This window comes from Kogia breviceps, chromosome 19 (genome assembly GCF_026419965.1).
Source record: "Kogia breviceps isolate mKogBre1 chromosome 19, mKogBre1 haplotype 1, whole genome shotgun sequence".
Lineage (NCBI taxonomy): Eukaryota > Metazoa > Chordata > Mammalia > Artiodactyla > Physeteridae > Kogia > Kogia breviceps.
In genome coordinates, this window is record NC_081328.1 from 33,573,373 (window position 1) to 33,588,653 (window position 15,281).

General features: G+C 39.5%; 1 protein-coding gene across 4 annotated transcripts in view; it reads left to right on the plus strand.

Moving 5' to 3' along the window:
* The window catches only part of SPAG9 (sperm associated antigen 9), a 150,866-nt gene that overhangs the window by 59,680 nt on the left and 75,905 nt on the right, over nt 1-15,281 (plus strand). For all 4 annotated transcript variants that reach the window (XM_059047189.2, XM_059047186.2, XM_067022163.1 and 1 more), the window contains one exon: nt 14,299-14,369. In XM_059047189.2, the coding sequence (XP_058903172.1) occupies nt 14,299-14,369 (71 nt within the window). The remainder of the gene's footprint in view (nt 1-14,298; nt 14,370-15,281) is intronic.

The following is a 15,281-nucleotide window of genomic DNA, read 5'->3' on the forward strand; positions in this document are numbered from 1 at the left end:
CTGTTTTTTAAGCCTTTGTTTCTTTTATTTCCACTCCATTTTTTTTTTTTTTTTTGCACAGTATGAGGGCCTCTCACTGTTGTGGCCTCTCCCGTTGTGGAGCACAGGCTCCGAACGTGCAGGCTCAGTGGCCATGGCTCACGGGCCCAGCCGCTCCGCGGCATGTGGGATCTTCCTGGACCGGGGCATGAACCCGTGTCCCCTGGATTGGCAGGCAGACTCTCAACCACTGTGCCACCAGGGAAGCCACCCCCCCTTTTTAACATCTTTATTGTATAATTGCTTTACAATGGTGTGTTAGTTTCTGCTGTATAACAAAGTGAATCAGCTGTACATATCCCCATATCTACTCACTCTTGCGTCTCCCTCCAACCCTCCTTATCCCACCCCTCTAAGTGGACACAAAGCACCGAGCTGACCTCCTTGTGCTATGCGGCTGCTTCCCACTAGCTATCTATTTTACATGTGGTAGTGTATATATGTCCGTACCATTCTCTCACTTCGTCCCAGCTTACCCTTCTCCCTCCCCTTATCCTCAGTCCATTCTCTACGTCTGAGTCTTTATTCCTGTCCTGCCCCTAGGTTCTACAGAACCAATTTTATTTATTTATTTATTTATTTTTTAGATTCCATATATGTGTTAGCATACGGTATTTGTTTTTCTCTTTCTGACTTGTGTCACTCTGTATAATAGTCTCTAGGTCCATCCACCTCACTACAAATAACTCAATTTCATTTCTTTTCATGGCTGAATATTAGTCCATTGTATATATGTGCCACATCTTTTTTATCCATTCATCTGTCGGTGGGCACTTAGGTTGCTTCCATGTCCTGGCTATTGTAAACAGAGCTGCAATGAACATTGTGGTACATGACTCTTTGAATTATGGTTTTCTCAGGGTATATGCCCAGTAGTGGGATTGCTGGGTCATATGGTAGTTGTATTTTTAGTTTTTTAAAGAACCTCCATACTCTTCTGTATAGTACAGTGGAGAACAGTATGGCTGTATCAATTTACATTCCCACCAGCAGTGCTCCCTTTTCTCCACACCCTCTCCAGCATTTACTGTTTGTAGATTTTTTGATGATGGCCATTCTGACCGGTGTAAGGTCATACCTCATTTTGATTTGCATTTCTCTAACGATTAGTGAAGTTGAGCATCCTTTCATGTGTTTGTTGGCAATCTGTATATCTTCTTTGGAGAAATGTCTGTGTAGGTCCTCTGCCCATTTTTGGATTGGGTTTTTTTGTTGTTGTTGTTATTGAGCTGTATGAGCTGCTTGTATATTTTGGGGATCAATCCTTTGTCAGTTGCTTCATTTCCAAATATTTTCTCCCATTCTGAGGGTTGTCTTTTCGTCTTGCTTGTAGTTTCCTTTGCTTTGCAAAAGCTTTTAAGTTTCATTAGGTCACATTTGTTTATTTTTGTTTTTATTTCCCTTTCTCTAGGAGGTGGGTCAAAAAGGATCTTTTTGTGATTTATGTCATAGAGTGTTCTGTGTATGTTTTCCTCTAAGAGTTTGATAGTGTCTGTCCTTACATTTAGGTCTTTAATCCATTTTGAGTTTATTTTTGTGTATGGTGTTAAGGAGTGTTCTAATTTCAGTCTTTTACGTGTAGCTGTCCAGTTTTGCCAGCACCACTTATTGAAGAGAGTATCTTTTCTCCATTGTATATTCTTGCCTCCTTTATCAAAGATAAGGTGACCATATGTGTGTGGCTTTTTCTTTGGGCTTTCTATCCTGTTCCATTGATCTATATTTCAGTTTTTGTGCCAGTACCATACTGTCTTGATTACTGTAGCTTTGTAGTACAGTTTGAGATGGGGAACCTGATTCCTCTAGCTCTTTCTCAAGATTGCTTTGGCTATTCGGGGTCTTTTGTGTTTCCATACAAATTGTGAAATTTTTTGTTCTAGTTCTGTGAAAAATGCCAGTGGTAGGTTGATAGGGATGGCATTGAATCTGTAGATTGCTTTGGGTAGTGTACTCATTTTCACAATGTTGATTCTTCTAATCCAAGAACATGGTATATCTCTCCGTCTGTTTGTATCATGTTTAATTTCTTTAATCAGTGTCTTATAGTTTTCTGCATACAAGTCTTTTGTCTCCTTAGGTAGGTTTATTCCTAGGTATTTTATTCTTTTTGTTGCAGTGGTAAATGGGAGTGTTTCCTTAATTTCTCTTTCAGATTTTTCATCATTAGTGTATAGGAATGCAAGAGATTTCTGTGCATTAATTTTGTATCCTGCTACTTTACCAAACTCATTGATTAGCTCTAGTAATTTTCTGGTAGCATCTTTAGGATTGTCTATGTATAGTATGTCATCTGCAAACAGTGACAGCTTTACTTCTTTTCCGATTTGGATTCCTTTTATTTCTTTTTCTTCTCTGATTGCTGTGGCTAAAACTTTCAAAACTATGTTGAATAAGAGTGGTGAGTGCGCAACCTTGTCTTGTTCCTGATCTTAGTGGAAATGGTTTCAGTATTCCACCATTGAGAACGATGTTGGCTGTGTGTTTGTCATATATGGCCTTTATTATGTTGAGGTAAGTTCCCTCTCTACCTACTTTCTGGAGGGTTTTTATCATAAATGGGTGTTGAATTTTGTCGAAAGCTTTTTCTGCATCTATTGAGATAATCATACGGTTTTTCTCCTTCAATTTGTTAATATGGTATATCACATTGATTTGCATATATTGAAAATCCTTGCATCCCTGGGATAAACCCCACTTGATCATAGTGTATGATCCTTTTACTGTGCTGTTGGATTGTTAGCTAGTATTCTGATGAGGATTTTGGCATCTATGTTCATCAGTGATATTGGCCTGTAGTTTTCTTTTTTTTTTTTTTTTTTTTCTGTATGCGGGCCTCTCACTGCTGTGGCCTCTCCCGTTGCGGAGCACAGGCTCCGGACGCGCAGGCGCAGCGACCACGGCTCACGGGCTTAGTTGCTCCGCGGCATGTGGGAACTTCCCGGACCAGGGCACGAACCCGTGACCCCTGCATCGGCAGGCGGATTCTCAACCACTGCGCCACCAGGGAAGCCCAGTTTTCTTTTTTTGTGACATCTTTGTCTGGTTTTGGTATTAGAGTAATGATGGTGTTGTAGGATGAGTTTGGGATTGTTCTTCCCTCTGCTATATTTTGCAAGACTTTGAGAAGGATAGGTGTTAGCTCTTCTCTAACTGTTTGATAGAATTCGCCTGTGAGGCCATCTGGTCCTGGGCTTTTGTTTGTTGGAAGATTTTTAATCACAGTTTCAATTTCAGTGCTTGTGATCAGTCTGTTTATATTTTCTGTTTCTTCCTGGTTCAGTCTCAGAAGGTTGTGCTTTTCTAAGAATCTGTCCATTTCTTCCAGGTTGTCCATTTTATTGGTATGGAGTTGCTTGTAGTAATCTCTCATGATCCTTTGTATTTCTGCAGTGTCAGTTGTTACTTCTCTTTTTTCATTTCTAATTATCTTGATTTGAGTCTTCTTCCTTTTTTTCTTGATGAGTCTGTCTAATGGTTTATCAATTTTATTTATCTTCTCAAAGAATCAGTTTTATTGATCTTTGCTATCATTTCCTTCATTTTTCATTTATTTGTTCTGATCTTTATGATTTCTTTCCTTTTGCTAACTTTGGGTTTTTTTTGTTCTTCTTTCTCTAATTGCTTTAGGTGTAAGTTTAGGTCGTTTATTTGAGATTTTTCTTGTTTCTTGAGGTAGGATTGTATTGCTATAAACTTCCTTCTTAGAACTGCTTTTGCTGCATCCCATAGGTTTTGGGTCACTGTGTTTTCATTGTTATTTGTTTCTAGGTATTTTTTGATTTCCTCTTTGATTTCTTCAGTGATCAATTGTTATATCTTCTTCTTGGATTGATCCCTTGATCATTATGTAGTGTCATCGTTGTCTCTTCTAATAGTATTTATTTAATTTAATTTTATTTATTTATTTATTTTATTTTTTTATAGTATTTAAAGTCTGTTTTGTCTGATATGAGAATTGCTACTCCAGCTTTCTTTTGGTTTCCATTTGCATGGAATATCTTTTTCCATCCCCTCACTTTCAGTCTGTATGTGTCCCTAGGTCTGAAGTGGGTCTCTTGTAGACAGCATATATACGGGTCTTGTTTTTGTATCCATTCAGCCAGTCTATGTGTTTTGGTGGGAGCATTTAATCCATTTACGTTTAAGGTAGTTATTTGTAAGTATGTTCCTTTTACCATTTTCTTAATTGTTTTGTGTTTGTTAATGTAGGTCTTTTCCTTCTCTTGTGTTTCCTGCCTAGAGAAGTTCCTTTAGCATTTGGTGTAAAGCTGGTTTGTTGGTGCTGAATTGTGTTAACTTTTGCTTGTCTGTAAAGGTTTTAATTTCTCCGTTAAATCTGAATGAGATCCTTGCTGGGTAGAGTAATCTTGGTTGTCAGTTTTTCCCTTTCTTCACTTGAAATATGTGCTGCCACTCCCTTCTGGCTTGCAGAGTTTCTGTTGAAATATCAGCTGTTAACCTTATGGGGATTCCCTTGTATGTTAATCGTTGCTTTTCCCTTGCTGTTTTTAATATTTTTTCTTTGTACTTAATTTTTGATAGTTTGATTAATATGTGTCTTGTGTTTCTCCTTGGATTTATCCTGTATGGGACTCTCTGCACTTCCTGGAGTTGATTGACTGTTTCCTTTCCCATATTAGGGAAGTTTCCAACTATAATCTCTTCAAATATTTTCTCAGTCCCTTTTTTATTTCTCTTCTTCTGGGACCCCTATTATTCGAGTGTTGGTGCACTTAATGTTGTCCCAGAGGTCTCTCAGACTGTCCTCTATTCTTTTCATTCTTTTTTCTTTATTCTGCTCTGTGGTAGTTATTTCCACTATTTTATCTTACAAGTCACTTATCCGTTCTTCTGCCTCAGTTATTCAGCTGCTGATTCCTTCTAGAGAATTTTTAATTTCATTTATTGTGTTGTTCATCATTGTTTGTTTGCTCTTTAGTTCTTCTAGGTCCTTGTTAAACTTTTCTTGTATTTTCTCCATTCTGTTTCCAAGATTTTGCATCGTCTTTACTATCATTACTCTGAATTCTTTTTCAGGCAGACTGCCTATTTCCTCTTCATTTGTTTGGTCTGGTGGGTTTTTACCTTGCTCCTTCATCTGCTGTGTATTTCTCTGTCTTTCCATTATGCTTAACTTACTGTTTTGGGGGTCTCCTTTTTGCAGGCTGCAGGTTTGTAGTTCCCATTGCTTTGTTTGGTGTCTGCCCCCAGTGCGAAAGGTTGGTTCAGTGGGTTGTGTGGGCTTCCTGGTTGAGGGGACTGGTGCCTGTTTTCTGCTGGATGAGTCTGGATCTTGTCTTTCTGGTGGGCAGGTCCGTGCCCAATGGTGTGTTTTGGGGTGTCTGTGAACTTATGATTTTAGGCAGCCTCTCTGCTAATGGGTGGGGTTGTGTTCTGTCTTGCTAGTTGTTTGGCATAGGGTGTCCAGCACTGTACCTTGCTGGTTGTTGAGTGTAGGTTGGTCTTAACGTTGAGATGCAGATCTGTGGGAGAGCTTTCTCCATTTGATATTATGTGGAGCCGTTAGGTCTCTGGTGGACCAATGTCCTGAACTCGGCTCTCCCACCTCAGAGGCACAGGCCTGACACCCAGCCGGAGCACCAAGACCGTGTCAGTCATATGGCTCAGAAGAAAAGGGATAAAAAAAGGAATAAAGAAAAAAATTAAATGGAATAAAATAAAACATAATGTATTAAAAGTAAAAAATATTAAAAAGTAAGAAAAGAAAAATCAAACAAAACGAACAGACAGAACACTAGGACAAATGGTAAAAGCAAAGCTATACAGACAAAATCACACAAAGAAGCAAACACATACACACAAAAAGAGAAAAAGTTAAAATATAAATATATATCGTTGCTCCCGAAGTCCACCGCCTCAATGTTGGGTTGATTCGTTGTCTATTCAGGTATTCCACAGATGCAGGGTACATCAAATTGATTGTGGAGATTTAATCCGCTGCTCCTGAGGCTTTTAGGAGAAATTTCCCTTTCTCTTATTTGTTCGCACAGCTCTTAGGGGTCAGCTTTGGATTTGGCCCCGCCTCTGTGTGTAGGTCGCCTGAGGGTGTCTGTTCCCCTCCCAGAGAGGATGGGGTTAAAGGAGTAGCTGATTAGGGGGCTCTGGCTCACTCAGGCTGTGGGGAGGGAGGGGTTCGGAATGCGGGGCGAGCCTGTGGTGGCAGAGGACAGCGTGACGTTGCAACAGCCTGAGGCACGGTGTGTGTTCTCCTGGGGAAGTTGTCTGTGGATCGTGGGACCCTGGCAGTGGCAGCTGCACAGGCTCCCAGGAGGGGAGGTGTGTATAGTGACCTGTGCTTGCGCACAGGCTTCTTGGTGGCTGCAGCCGCAGCCTCAGCATTTCATGCCCGTCTGTAGTGTCCTAGGTGATAGCCGCGTCTCACGCCCGTCTCAGGAGCTCGTTTAGGTGGTGCTCTGAATCCCTTCTCCTCACGCACCCCAAAGAATGGTCTCTTGCCTCTTAGGCAGTTTCAGACTTTTTCCCGGACTCCCTCCCTGCTAGCTGTGGTGCACTAGCCCCCTTCAGGCTGTGTTCACATAGCCAACCGCAGTCCTCTCCCTGGGATATGACCTCTGAAGCCGGAGCCTTAGCTCCCAGCCCCCAGCTGCCTTGACGGGTGAGCAAACAAGCCTCTGAGGCTAGTGAATGCTAGTCAGCTCTGATGCTTTTTGTGGGAATCTCTCCGCTTTGCCCTCTGCACCCCTGTTGCTGTGCTCTCCTCTGTGGTTCCAAAGCTTCCCCCAGCCCACCTCCCATCTCTGCCAGTGAAGGGGCTTCCTAGTGTGTGGAAACTTTAACTCCTTCACAGCTCCCTCCCAGAGGTGCAGGTCTCGTCCCTATTCTTTTGTCTCTGTTTTTCCGTTTTTCTTTTGCCCTACCTAGGTACGTGGGGACGTCTGAGGTCTTCTGCCAGCGTTTAGTAGGTGTTCTGTAGGAGTTGTTCCACATGTAGATGTATTTCTGATGTATTTGTGGGGAGGAAGGTGATCTCCATGTCTTACTCCTCTGCCATCTTGAAGGTCCCTATTTCCACTCTAATCTTTATTATTTCCTTCTTTCTCTTAACATCGGTTTTTGTTCTTTTTCCAGTTCCTTTAGGTGTAAGGTTAGATTGTTTATTTGAGATTTTTCTTGTTTCTTGAATTTCCCTCTTAGAACTATTTTTGCTGTCTCCCATAGATTTTGCAATGTTATGTTTCCATTTTCAGGGTCTTAAGGTATTTTTTCACTTCCTCTTTGATTTCTTCATTGACCCATTGGTTGCTTAGTAGCATTTGTTTAGCTTCCACATGTCTGTATTTTTTGTGGTTTTTTTCTTGTAGTTGATTTCAAGTCTCATAGCACTGTGGTTGGAAAAGAGGCTTGATACGACTTCAGTGTTTTTAAGTTTACTGAGACTTGTTTTGTGGCATAGCACATGATCTGTCCTGGAGAATGTTTCATGTACAGTTGAAGAGAGTGCACAGTTTCTGCAGCTTTTGGATGGAACGTTCTTAAAAACATAGTTACAGGTGAGAGAAAATCAGAATACAGCAGTGATGCATCAGACTAATAGGCTGATGTAAAGTACAGTGTGGTCAGTTTACATTTTGAGGTGAATATGTTCTACTTTTAGCCTGGATCTTTTGCTGCCTTAAAAAATAAAATTAGTTGTGTTAAATACTGCAATAGGTAACATGTATTCAAACAGAAAGCTGAGAGCTTGATTTAAGTGTACTTGTAATTTATTTTGTATTAAGAACAGTGAAAATATGGAAATCATCTGTCCGTGTAGAAATGTGTAATATGCAGCAGTACTAACTGACAATATTTGTAGATTAAGAAAATTAACTCTAGTGCTTAGATGAGATGATGCGCATTTAAGGCTTATAGTTTTAGGACTGTAGCACTTATGAAAATAACAGGAATAAACTGTGGTGCATCCATACAATGGAATATTTTTCAGTGCTAAAAAGCAGTGATGTATCAAGCCATGAAAACACATGGAAGAACCTCAGAAAGGTATTACAGAGTAAACGAAGCCAATCTGAAAAAGGCAAAACTATAGAGACAGTAAAAAGATAAGTGTTGCCATGGTTAAAATGGACAGTGGGAGGGAGCGAGGGAGGGAGGGATGAATAGGTGGATTTTTAAGAGGATTTTTAAGGCAATGAAACTACTCTGTATGAAACTCTAATGGTGGATACATGTCATTATGTATGTGTCCAAATCTATAGAATATTCAACACAAAGTTAATTCTGATGTAAACTTTAGTGTTCAGGTGATTATGATGTGTCAGTGTAGGTTTATTGACTGTAATATATGTACCACATTGGTGTGGGATGTAGATAGTGGGGGAAGATGTGGGTGTTTGGCGGTAGGGGTGTATAGAAACTGTACTTTCAGTTTTTCTGTGAACCTTAAACTGCTCTAAAAAATAAAATCTATTGAAAAAAGTAACAGAGTCAGGGGCAAGTCACATGTAACCATATGTAATTTGCATGTGTTGAATGCCATTTCTTTTTTTTTTTTTTGGTACGCGGGCCTCTCCCATTGCGGAGCACAGGCTCCAGATGCGCAGGCTCAGCGGCCATGGCTCGCGGGCCCAGCCACTCCACGGCATGTGGGATCTTCCCGGACCGGGGCACGAACCCGTGTCCCCTGCATCGGCAGGCAGATTCTCAACCACTGCGCCACCAGGGAAGCCCAAATGCCCTTTCTTGTATGATACAGGCTTGCTAAGAAATAATACAGATACAGATAATTTATATGAGATTAGTAAATATAATGTAAAATGGTTGATTAGAGAATGGGTTGATAGTTTATCAAATTTACTTTTGAGGTGAAAGTAAGACTATGATGCCAAATGGAAATAAGTAGAACATTAAGTCTAATAGGTTAAAAAGCTGTGAATGGAGGATTAAGGAATTATCGATAGAAATGATACAAAATGCTTAAGGGGACAGAGTGATTAATAGAAATTTAAGAAATTTTTGTAGATTTCTACAAGATTTTATTAGTTTTGTAGCCAGTTTAAACAATGATCATGTTCGTTTAGATAAATGGTAGATTTCCCGCAATTAGTGGTATTTTGGAGCTTTATGTCTCCTTTCCCACATTCTTACGATTAAGTAGTACATTACAACAAAGCTACACAAACCAACATCGGTTAGCAAGCTGCCATAAAGTCAGTCAGGACCAGTTTCTATGAGCTACAAGCTCAGCTGTCTGTCCCAAGTCAATTGATAAACATTGTGTATAAAAGATTCTCTCAAAGGTTAACTTAATGATATTTATCAATAGTTCTTGTAGGGCTGCCATAACAAAATACCTCAGACTGGGTGGCTTAAATTACAGAAATTAATTCTCTCACAGTTCTAAAAGCTGGAAAGTGCTGGCAGGTTTGGTTTCTTCTGAGACTGCTCTCCCTGGCTTGCAGATGGCCGCCTTTCTCTGTGTTCTCACAGGACCTTTTCTCTTTGCGTGTGTGGGGAGAAAGAGCTCTGTTAAAATTTCCTTTTCTTAAAAAAGATACCAGTTCTATTGAGTTAGGACCCCATCTTTATGATCTCATTTAACCTTAATTACCTTTTTATTTTATTTTTTTTAATTTATTTTTTTGGCTGTGCTGCGCAGCTTTCGGGATCTTATTTCCCCCACCAGGAATTGCACCCAGGCTCCAGCAGGGAAAGCTCCAAGTCCTAACCCTGGACCACCAGGGAATTCCCCTTAATTACCTTTTGAAAGCCTTGTTTACAAACATAGTTACATTGGTTAGGGGTTCAACATATGCATTTGGGTCGGAGACAATTCAGTCTGTAACAGTTGGGTGGGGAGACAAGAATTCTCCATGGGAACAAAAGCAGTGTGGCCTGACACATCCTGAAGGGTCTTGCAGGCCAGAGTAAGGACTCCCTCCTTCACTCCTTCCTTTCTTTCTTTCTGTCATGGGAAGCTGTTGAAGGGTTTTGAGCAGTCAGTCACTATCTGACTCCAGCAAGGTTACCATTTAAACACAGGGGAGCAGAGACTAGAGCAGAAACACTAGTCAGGAGATAATTGTAATAATCCAGGCAAGAGATGATGTCTTATATCAAGGTGGGAGTGATAGAAGTGTTAAAAAGTTGTCAGATTCTAGATCTATTTTGAAGGTAAACTGGACAGAATTTGCTGATGGATTGCAGTGTGGGAAAAGAGAAGAGCAAAAGGATAGTTGCAAGATTTTTCCCTGAGTAAGAAGATTATGGGAAAGAGGAGGTTTGGGAGAGAAAATCAATTCGTTTTGACTTTGTAGACATCTTAGTGACATCATACTATGCATTGTTTTATATTTTTAAATTTCAGTATAGCAGTAATATTCAACATTCTTCCATTAAGTTCTAGGCACCATCCCATATCAGCATTTGTGATAATACTGCATTCATTTTAACAGTACCTTTAATTGTTGTATTTGAAAGACACACGTGTGTGAGGTCCTGTTCTACCGACCCTTTTCAAATGAATAGTAACAATGGGTCAAAGGTTATACACATTGTTTATTTTAATACATATCACCAACGTGACCTTCATAAGAGTAATTCCAGTTTATCCTCCAATGATGGCAATCATTTTTTCTTTCTTTCTTTTTTTAAAAAATTATTTATTTATTTTTTTGGCTGCATTGGGTCTTTGCTGCTGCGCGTGGGCTTTCTCTAGTTGCGGCGAGCGGGAGCTACTCTGTTGCGGTGCGCAGGCTACTCGTTGTGGTGGCTTCTCTTGTGGAGCACCGGCTCTAGGTGAACGGGCTTCAGTAGTTTTAGCACACGGGCTTAGCAGTTGTGGCTCGCGGGCTCTAGAGTGCAGGCTCAGTAGTTGTGGCACACGGGCTTAGTTGCCCCACGGCACGTGGGATCTTCCCGGACCAGGGCTTGAACCCGTGTCCCCTGCATTGGCAGGCGGATCTTAACCACTGCGCCGCCAGGGAAGCCCTATTTCTTTTTATAATTCTCCGATCTGGTAACATTTTTTGCTCATCTCCCTATACGTTTTAATGATGAATCAATACAGCTTATTTGTTATGGTCTGAATAGTCTGTTTAAATCCTGCGCTATATGTTGAATTTATAGGAGTTGTTGGAGGACATAAAGAATGATGAGTATTCAAGCCAAGGAAGGTGCTTGTGTGAATGAGTACACATGATGTTTGGACTGGGGTGGGGTTGGGCTGTATACACAGTAAATTCATCAGGTCATAACTCCTCCCTAAAGGTAACCACTGTCCTGACTTCTAACACGTTAGATTAGTTTTAGATTAGTTATGTATGTATTTGAACTTTGTATTCTTTTGCTTCTGCTTCTCTTCCTCAATATCCTGTTTGTGAGATTTGTCCATGATGTTGTGTACAGCAATAATTTTCTCGTTCTCATTATTGTATAGTATTCCAGTACATAAATATTTATCCATTTTGCCGTTGGTGGATATTTGGGCTGATTCCAGGTTGGGGCACAAATAGTGCTGCTTTGAGCATTGCCTTAAATGCCTTTTGGTGGACACATAGACATATTTCATAGTAATGAACTTGTTTTGTCATAGGGTTGGCAAATATTAACTTTATTAAATCTTGCCAGTTTTCAAATTGGGTGTACCAATTTATACTCCCACCAGCAGTGTATAAAAGTTCCTTACTAGAACTTGTTCCTTATCAACACTGTTTTTCATTTTAGCTATTCTGACAAGTATGTAGTAGTGTGGTGTTTTGTTTTTTTACTTTTTTGTTTGTTTGTTTGCCACGCCACCTGGCTTTATGGGATCTTAGTTCCCTGACCAGGGATCTCAAACCCGGGCCCTCGGCAGTGAGAGTGCAGAGTTCTAACCATTGGACCACCTGGGAATTCCCACATTTTGGTTTTAATATGCATTTCATCATGATTAATAAAGTTGGGTACATATTTTACTTGGCAGTTTGATACCTTTGAGTTGTAGTATCTGTGATTAGGTTCTTTTCAGACAGTAGGGTTTTTATTTCAAGTAATAAAGGAGTACTCTCTATACTTTTTTTCCCCAAAGTGAATTTTTTTTTTTTTTTTTTTTTGTGGTATGCGGGCCTCTCACTGTTGTGGCCTCTCCCGTTGCGGAGCACAGGCTCCGGACGCGCAGGCTCAGCGGCCATGGCTCACGGGCCCAGCCGCTCCGCGGCATGTGGGATCTTCCCGGACCGGGGCACGAACCCGTATCCCCTGCATCGGCAGGCGGACTCTCAACCACTGCGCCACCAGGGAAGCCCCCAAAGTGAAATTTTAAAGTAGACTCCAATATATAAAACAAATTAAAAGAGTATCTCTTGAGAGGCAGAATACCATGGTAATTGAAAGCTGATTCTGGATCTAGTGTCTTCCATTAGGAATTGTAGTTTTGCCATTTACTAGCTTTGTGAATTTGGGCAAGTTACTTAACCCCTATTTACTTCAGTTTCCTTATCTCTAAAATGAAATGTATTAAACTTTCATCATAAGGTTAATGTCAGGCTCAAGTTAGTTAACATAAAGTATGTAGGACAGTGCATGTTACATAACAAGTACTATATAATGTTAGCGGTTAGTAGTAGTGGTGGTGATGGTGATATAAATTTATCTTATGAATTTATACCAAGTTAGTTGACAAGAGTAATGGGGCTCTACTATTGAGCACAAATTTGAAATTGAGGGTTATGAATGATAGTTGGAATTTTATTTTAGTCTCAGCCTCTAATTTTTTGTTTTGGTTGCACAATACCAGGAAAATTTTGATTCATGCAGATGAGCAATTAAAAATACTTATGGTTCACCCAGTAGTTTTAGGATTATGCTTTTAGATTAATTTAATTGGTAAGTTGCTTGGATTTCCTGTTTTTAAATAAAAATCACAGAAGCTGCACTAAAATTTATTATGGTTTCAGTGTCTGTTGTGTTATCACAAAACAGCTGCCTTATAGGTTTGCTTTTTATTGCTTTCAGCCACAAGATAAGATGAACAACCCATGTCCTCAAGCCTTGCCTGGCATGATAAAGTGTGACTCTATGGATACTGTAGTGTGTTTACTCACTGTTGCAAATTTAATGAGCTAACACATAGGCTTGATTAGAAACAAATCAAAAGTCAAAGCTACAGGTTTCCTAATTAATGGTATATTTTCAGTATATTCAAACAAAGCTACACAAACCGAAAATGAGTTTACCAGGCAGCACAAGTTATGTGATATATGGTGTCTGGTATGTTAATATTAGGCATATGAAAACATTCATGCATGTGCTGTTATAGTTCATAGTAGTTACTTCTACAGCCAGCTGACATAGTCACTGGCTGTCACTTACAAACAGCCTTGCATGTATGTAGCTAGCTGACCCTTATACCAAGAGACCATTTCCAACTGCTCTCATGCTTTCAGACAGACTTAAATGAGTATCTTGAAAAGCTTCTTTAGCACCAGCTTTACTTCTCCTTAGCCAGTATGGGCTGCTCCAAGCTGGCTGGTCTCCCCTCTTCCTTGCCACCTCCACGGTTTTGTGTTCCCTTCTCTGTGATAACAATGCCTGCCTGCTCTACTGTCATCACTATCTATCTTCGGTACTGTAATTTCTTCGTGGTCCTGCTTGGATTCCGTCTTCTCTGAGAATCATTCCTCTCTGATACCATTCTTTCCTGTGAAATCCTGTTCTGACATTCTGTATCTCAGGAACTTAAAACTTAAAATTTTTAAAGTTTCAAAGTTGTACTCCATGAGCCACGTAGTGGCTCACACAAACTCCATCAGCAGAGGGAGCTAAATAAAAGAAGATGAGTCCCTGAAATTAAGACCTGACGTAGAGAAAGTACTTATAAATAGTGACATGTTCACATACTGCTCAGTAGTGAAAAAGAGCTGGAATAATATTAGAAGTCAATGATTTGGACCCTAGTCCCAGGTTAAAACTTCTATGAGGAGATTTGTAAAGTGTTTTTCCAAGAGGTAATTCTGTATCATGTTAAAAACCTACTTAGATGGGGATGACCTGATAAACATAAACATATTAGGAGAAGCAATCAGATGTTTAGTTTTTAAAAAAATTCTGTTTATTCCCTGTCCAAAAGTTTTATTAAGGATGATGAAATGAGGTCACTAACTTTGTGAAGAATTTCATATGGAGCAATGAGTTCTGAAGTTATCAAGGATTATGGATAACCCATTCCAAGTTTTAAAGATAGAATTTTCAAGTAAATTTCTTATATTTTGTTTTGATTAAGTGTATGTATCTTAATTTCAGTTAGCAGACTTGAAGAAAGAGAAGCAGAACTGAAGAAGGAATATAATGCATTACATCAAAGACACACAGAGGTGGGTTTCTAGGTTGTTCTTACCATGCTAATATTGAGATAAAGAAATTAACCTTAGAAAATGTGTCTTAATTTCTCTTTGAAAATCAGCTAGTATAATCCTTGGGGATTATTTTGAGAAGACTTTAAATTTCATGTAGCATGTACTTAGTTACCAAATGTTGACTTTTAATGTCCTTTATCTGGCATTAACTTTATGTGTGGTGAATTAGTGTGCCACAGAATAATGTAATTATTAAGACAGTTCCAATACTTGTGTCTTTGGCTGGTTAAGTAAAAACTTACTGTGTACATAACAAAAAGTATACGTGATACTAATATGAGAGGATAGATTAATTTGTTTTGTTACCTGTTGGGAAATGATGGATTGGTAAATTGTTGGTCAGAATCTCTACATTTATAATACAGTATAAAGGACTTATTTGCATCAAGCTCATAACAAATAACAAACAAATTGTAATGTCTTAAAGTGACTCTAAAACAGGTTTTCTGCATGAAATTTCAGTATTTTAGATGAACAACTCTAGCACATAATCTCTTCAAAGCAATTTAGAAAATGTACTTGAGGGATTTTTAACCTTCTTTTTATGATTCTCTGTCAGCCTTTTATATGTTTCCTTTGTTTCTTTCTATCTCCTTAATGTGAAAATTGTTTCTGTGTATCATGGTCATTCTGGGGTTCACATACCTAAATAAATAGAATTTTCATAGATGGATGCACTGTTACCTGAAAACAATAATTGCTCTCTTTCCCTTTCTAGTCCATGATACAGATGGTTCCAGTCTTCAGCTTCCATTTTCCTTTCACTAGTTTGGGTGATCTCTTATCCTGCCTCTGGTAGGGACCTATATTGTTGCTTTTAAGGAATGTAAAACCCCACTGCACTCAGTTTCATTTGCTTTGGAGAGTAGT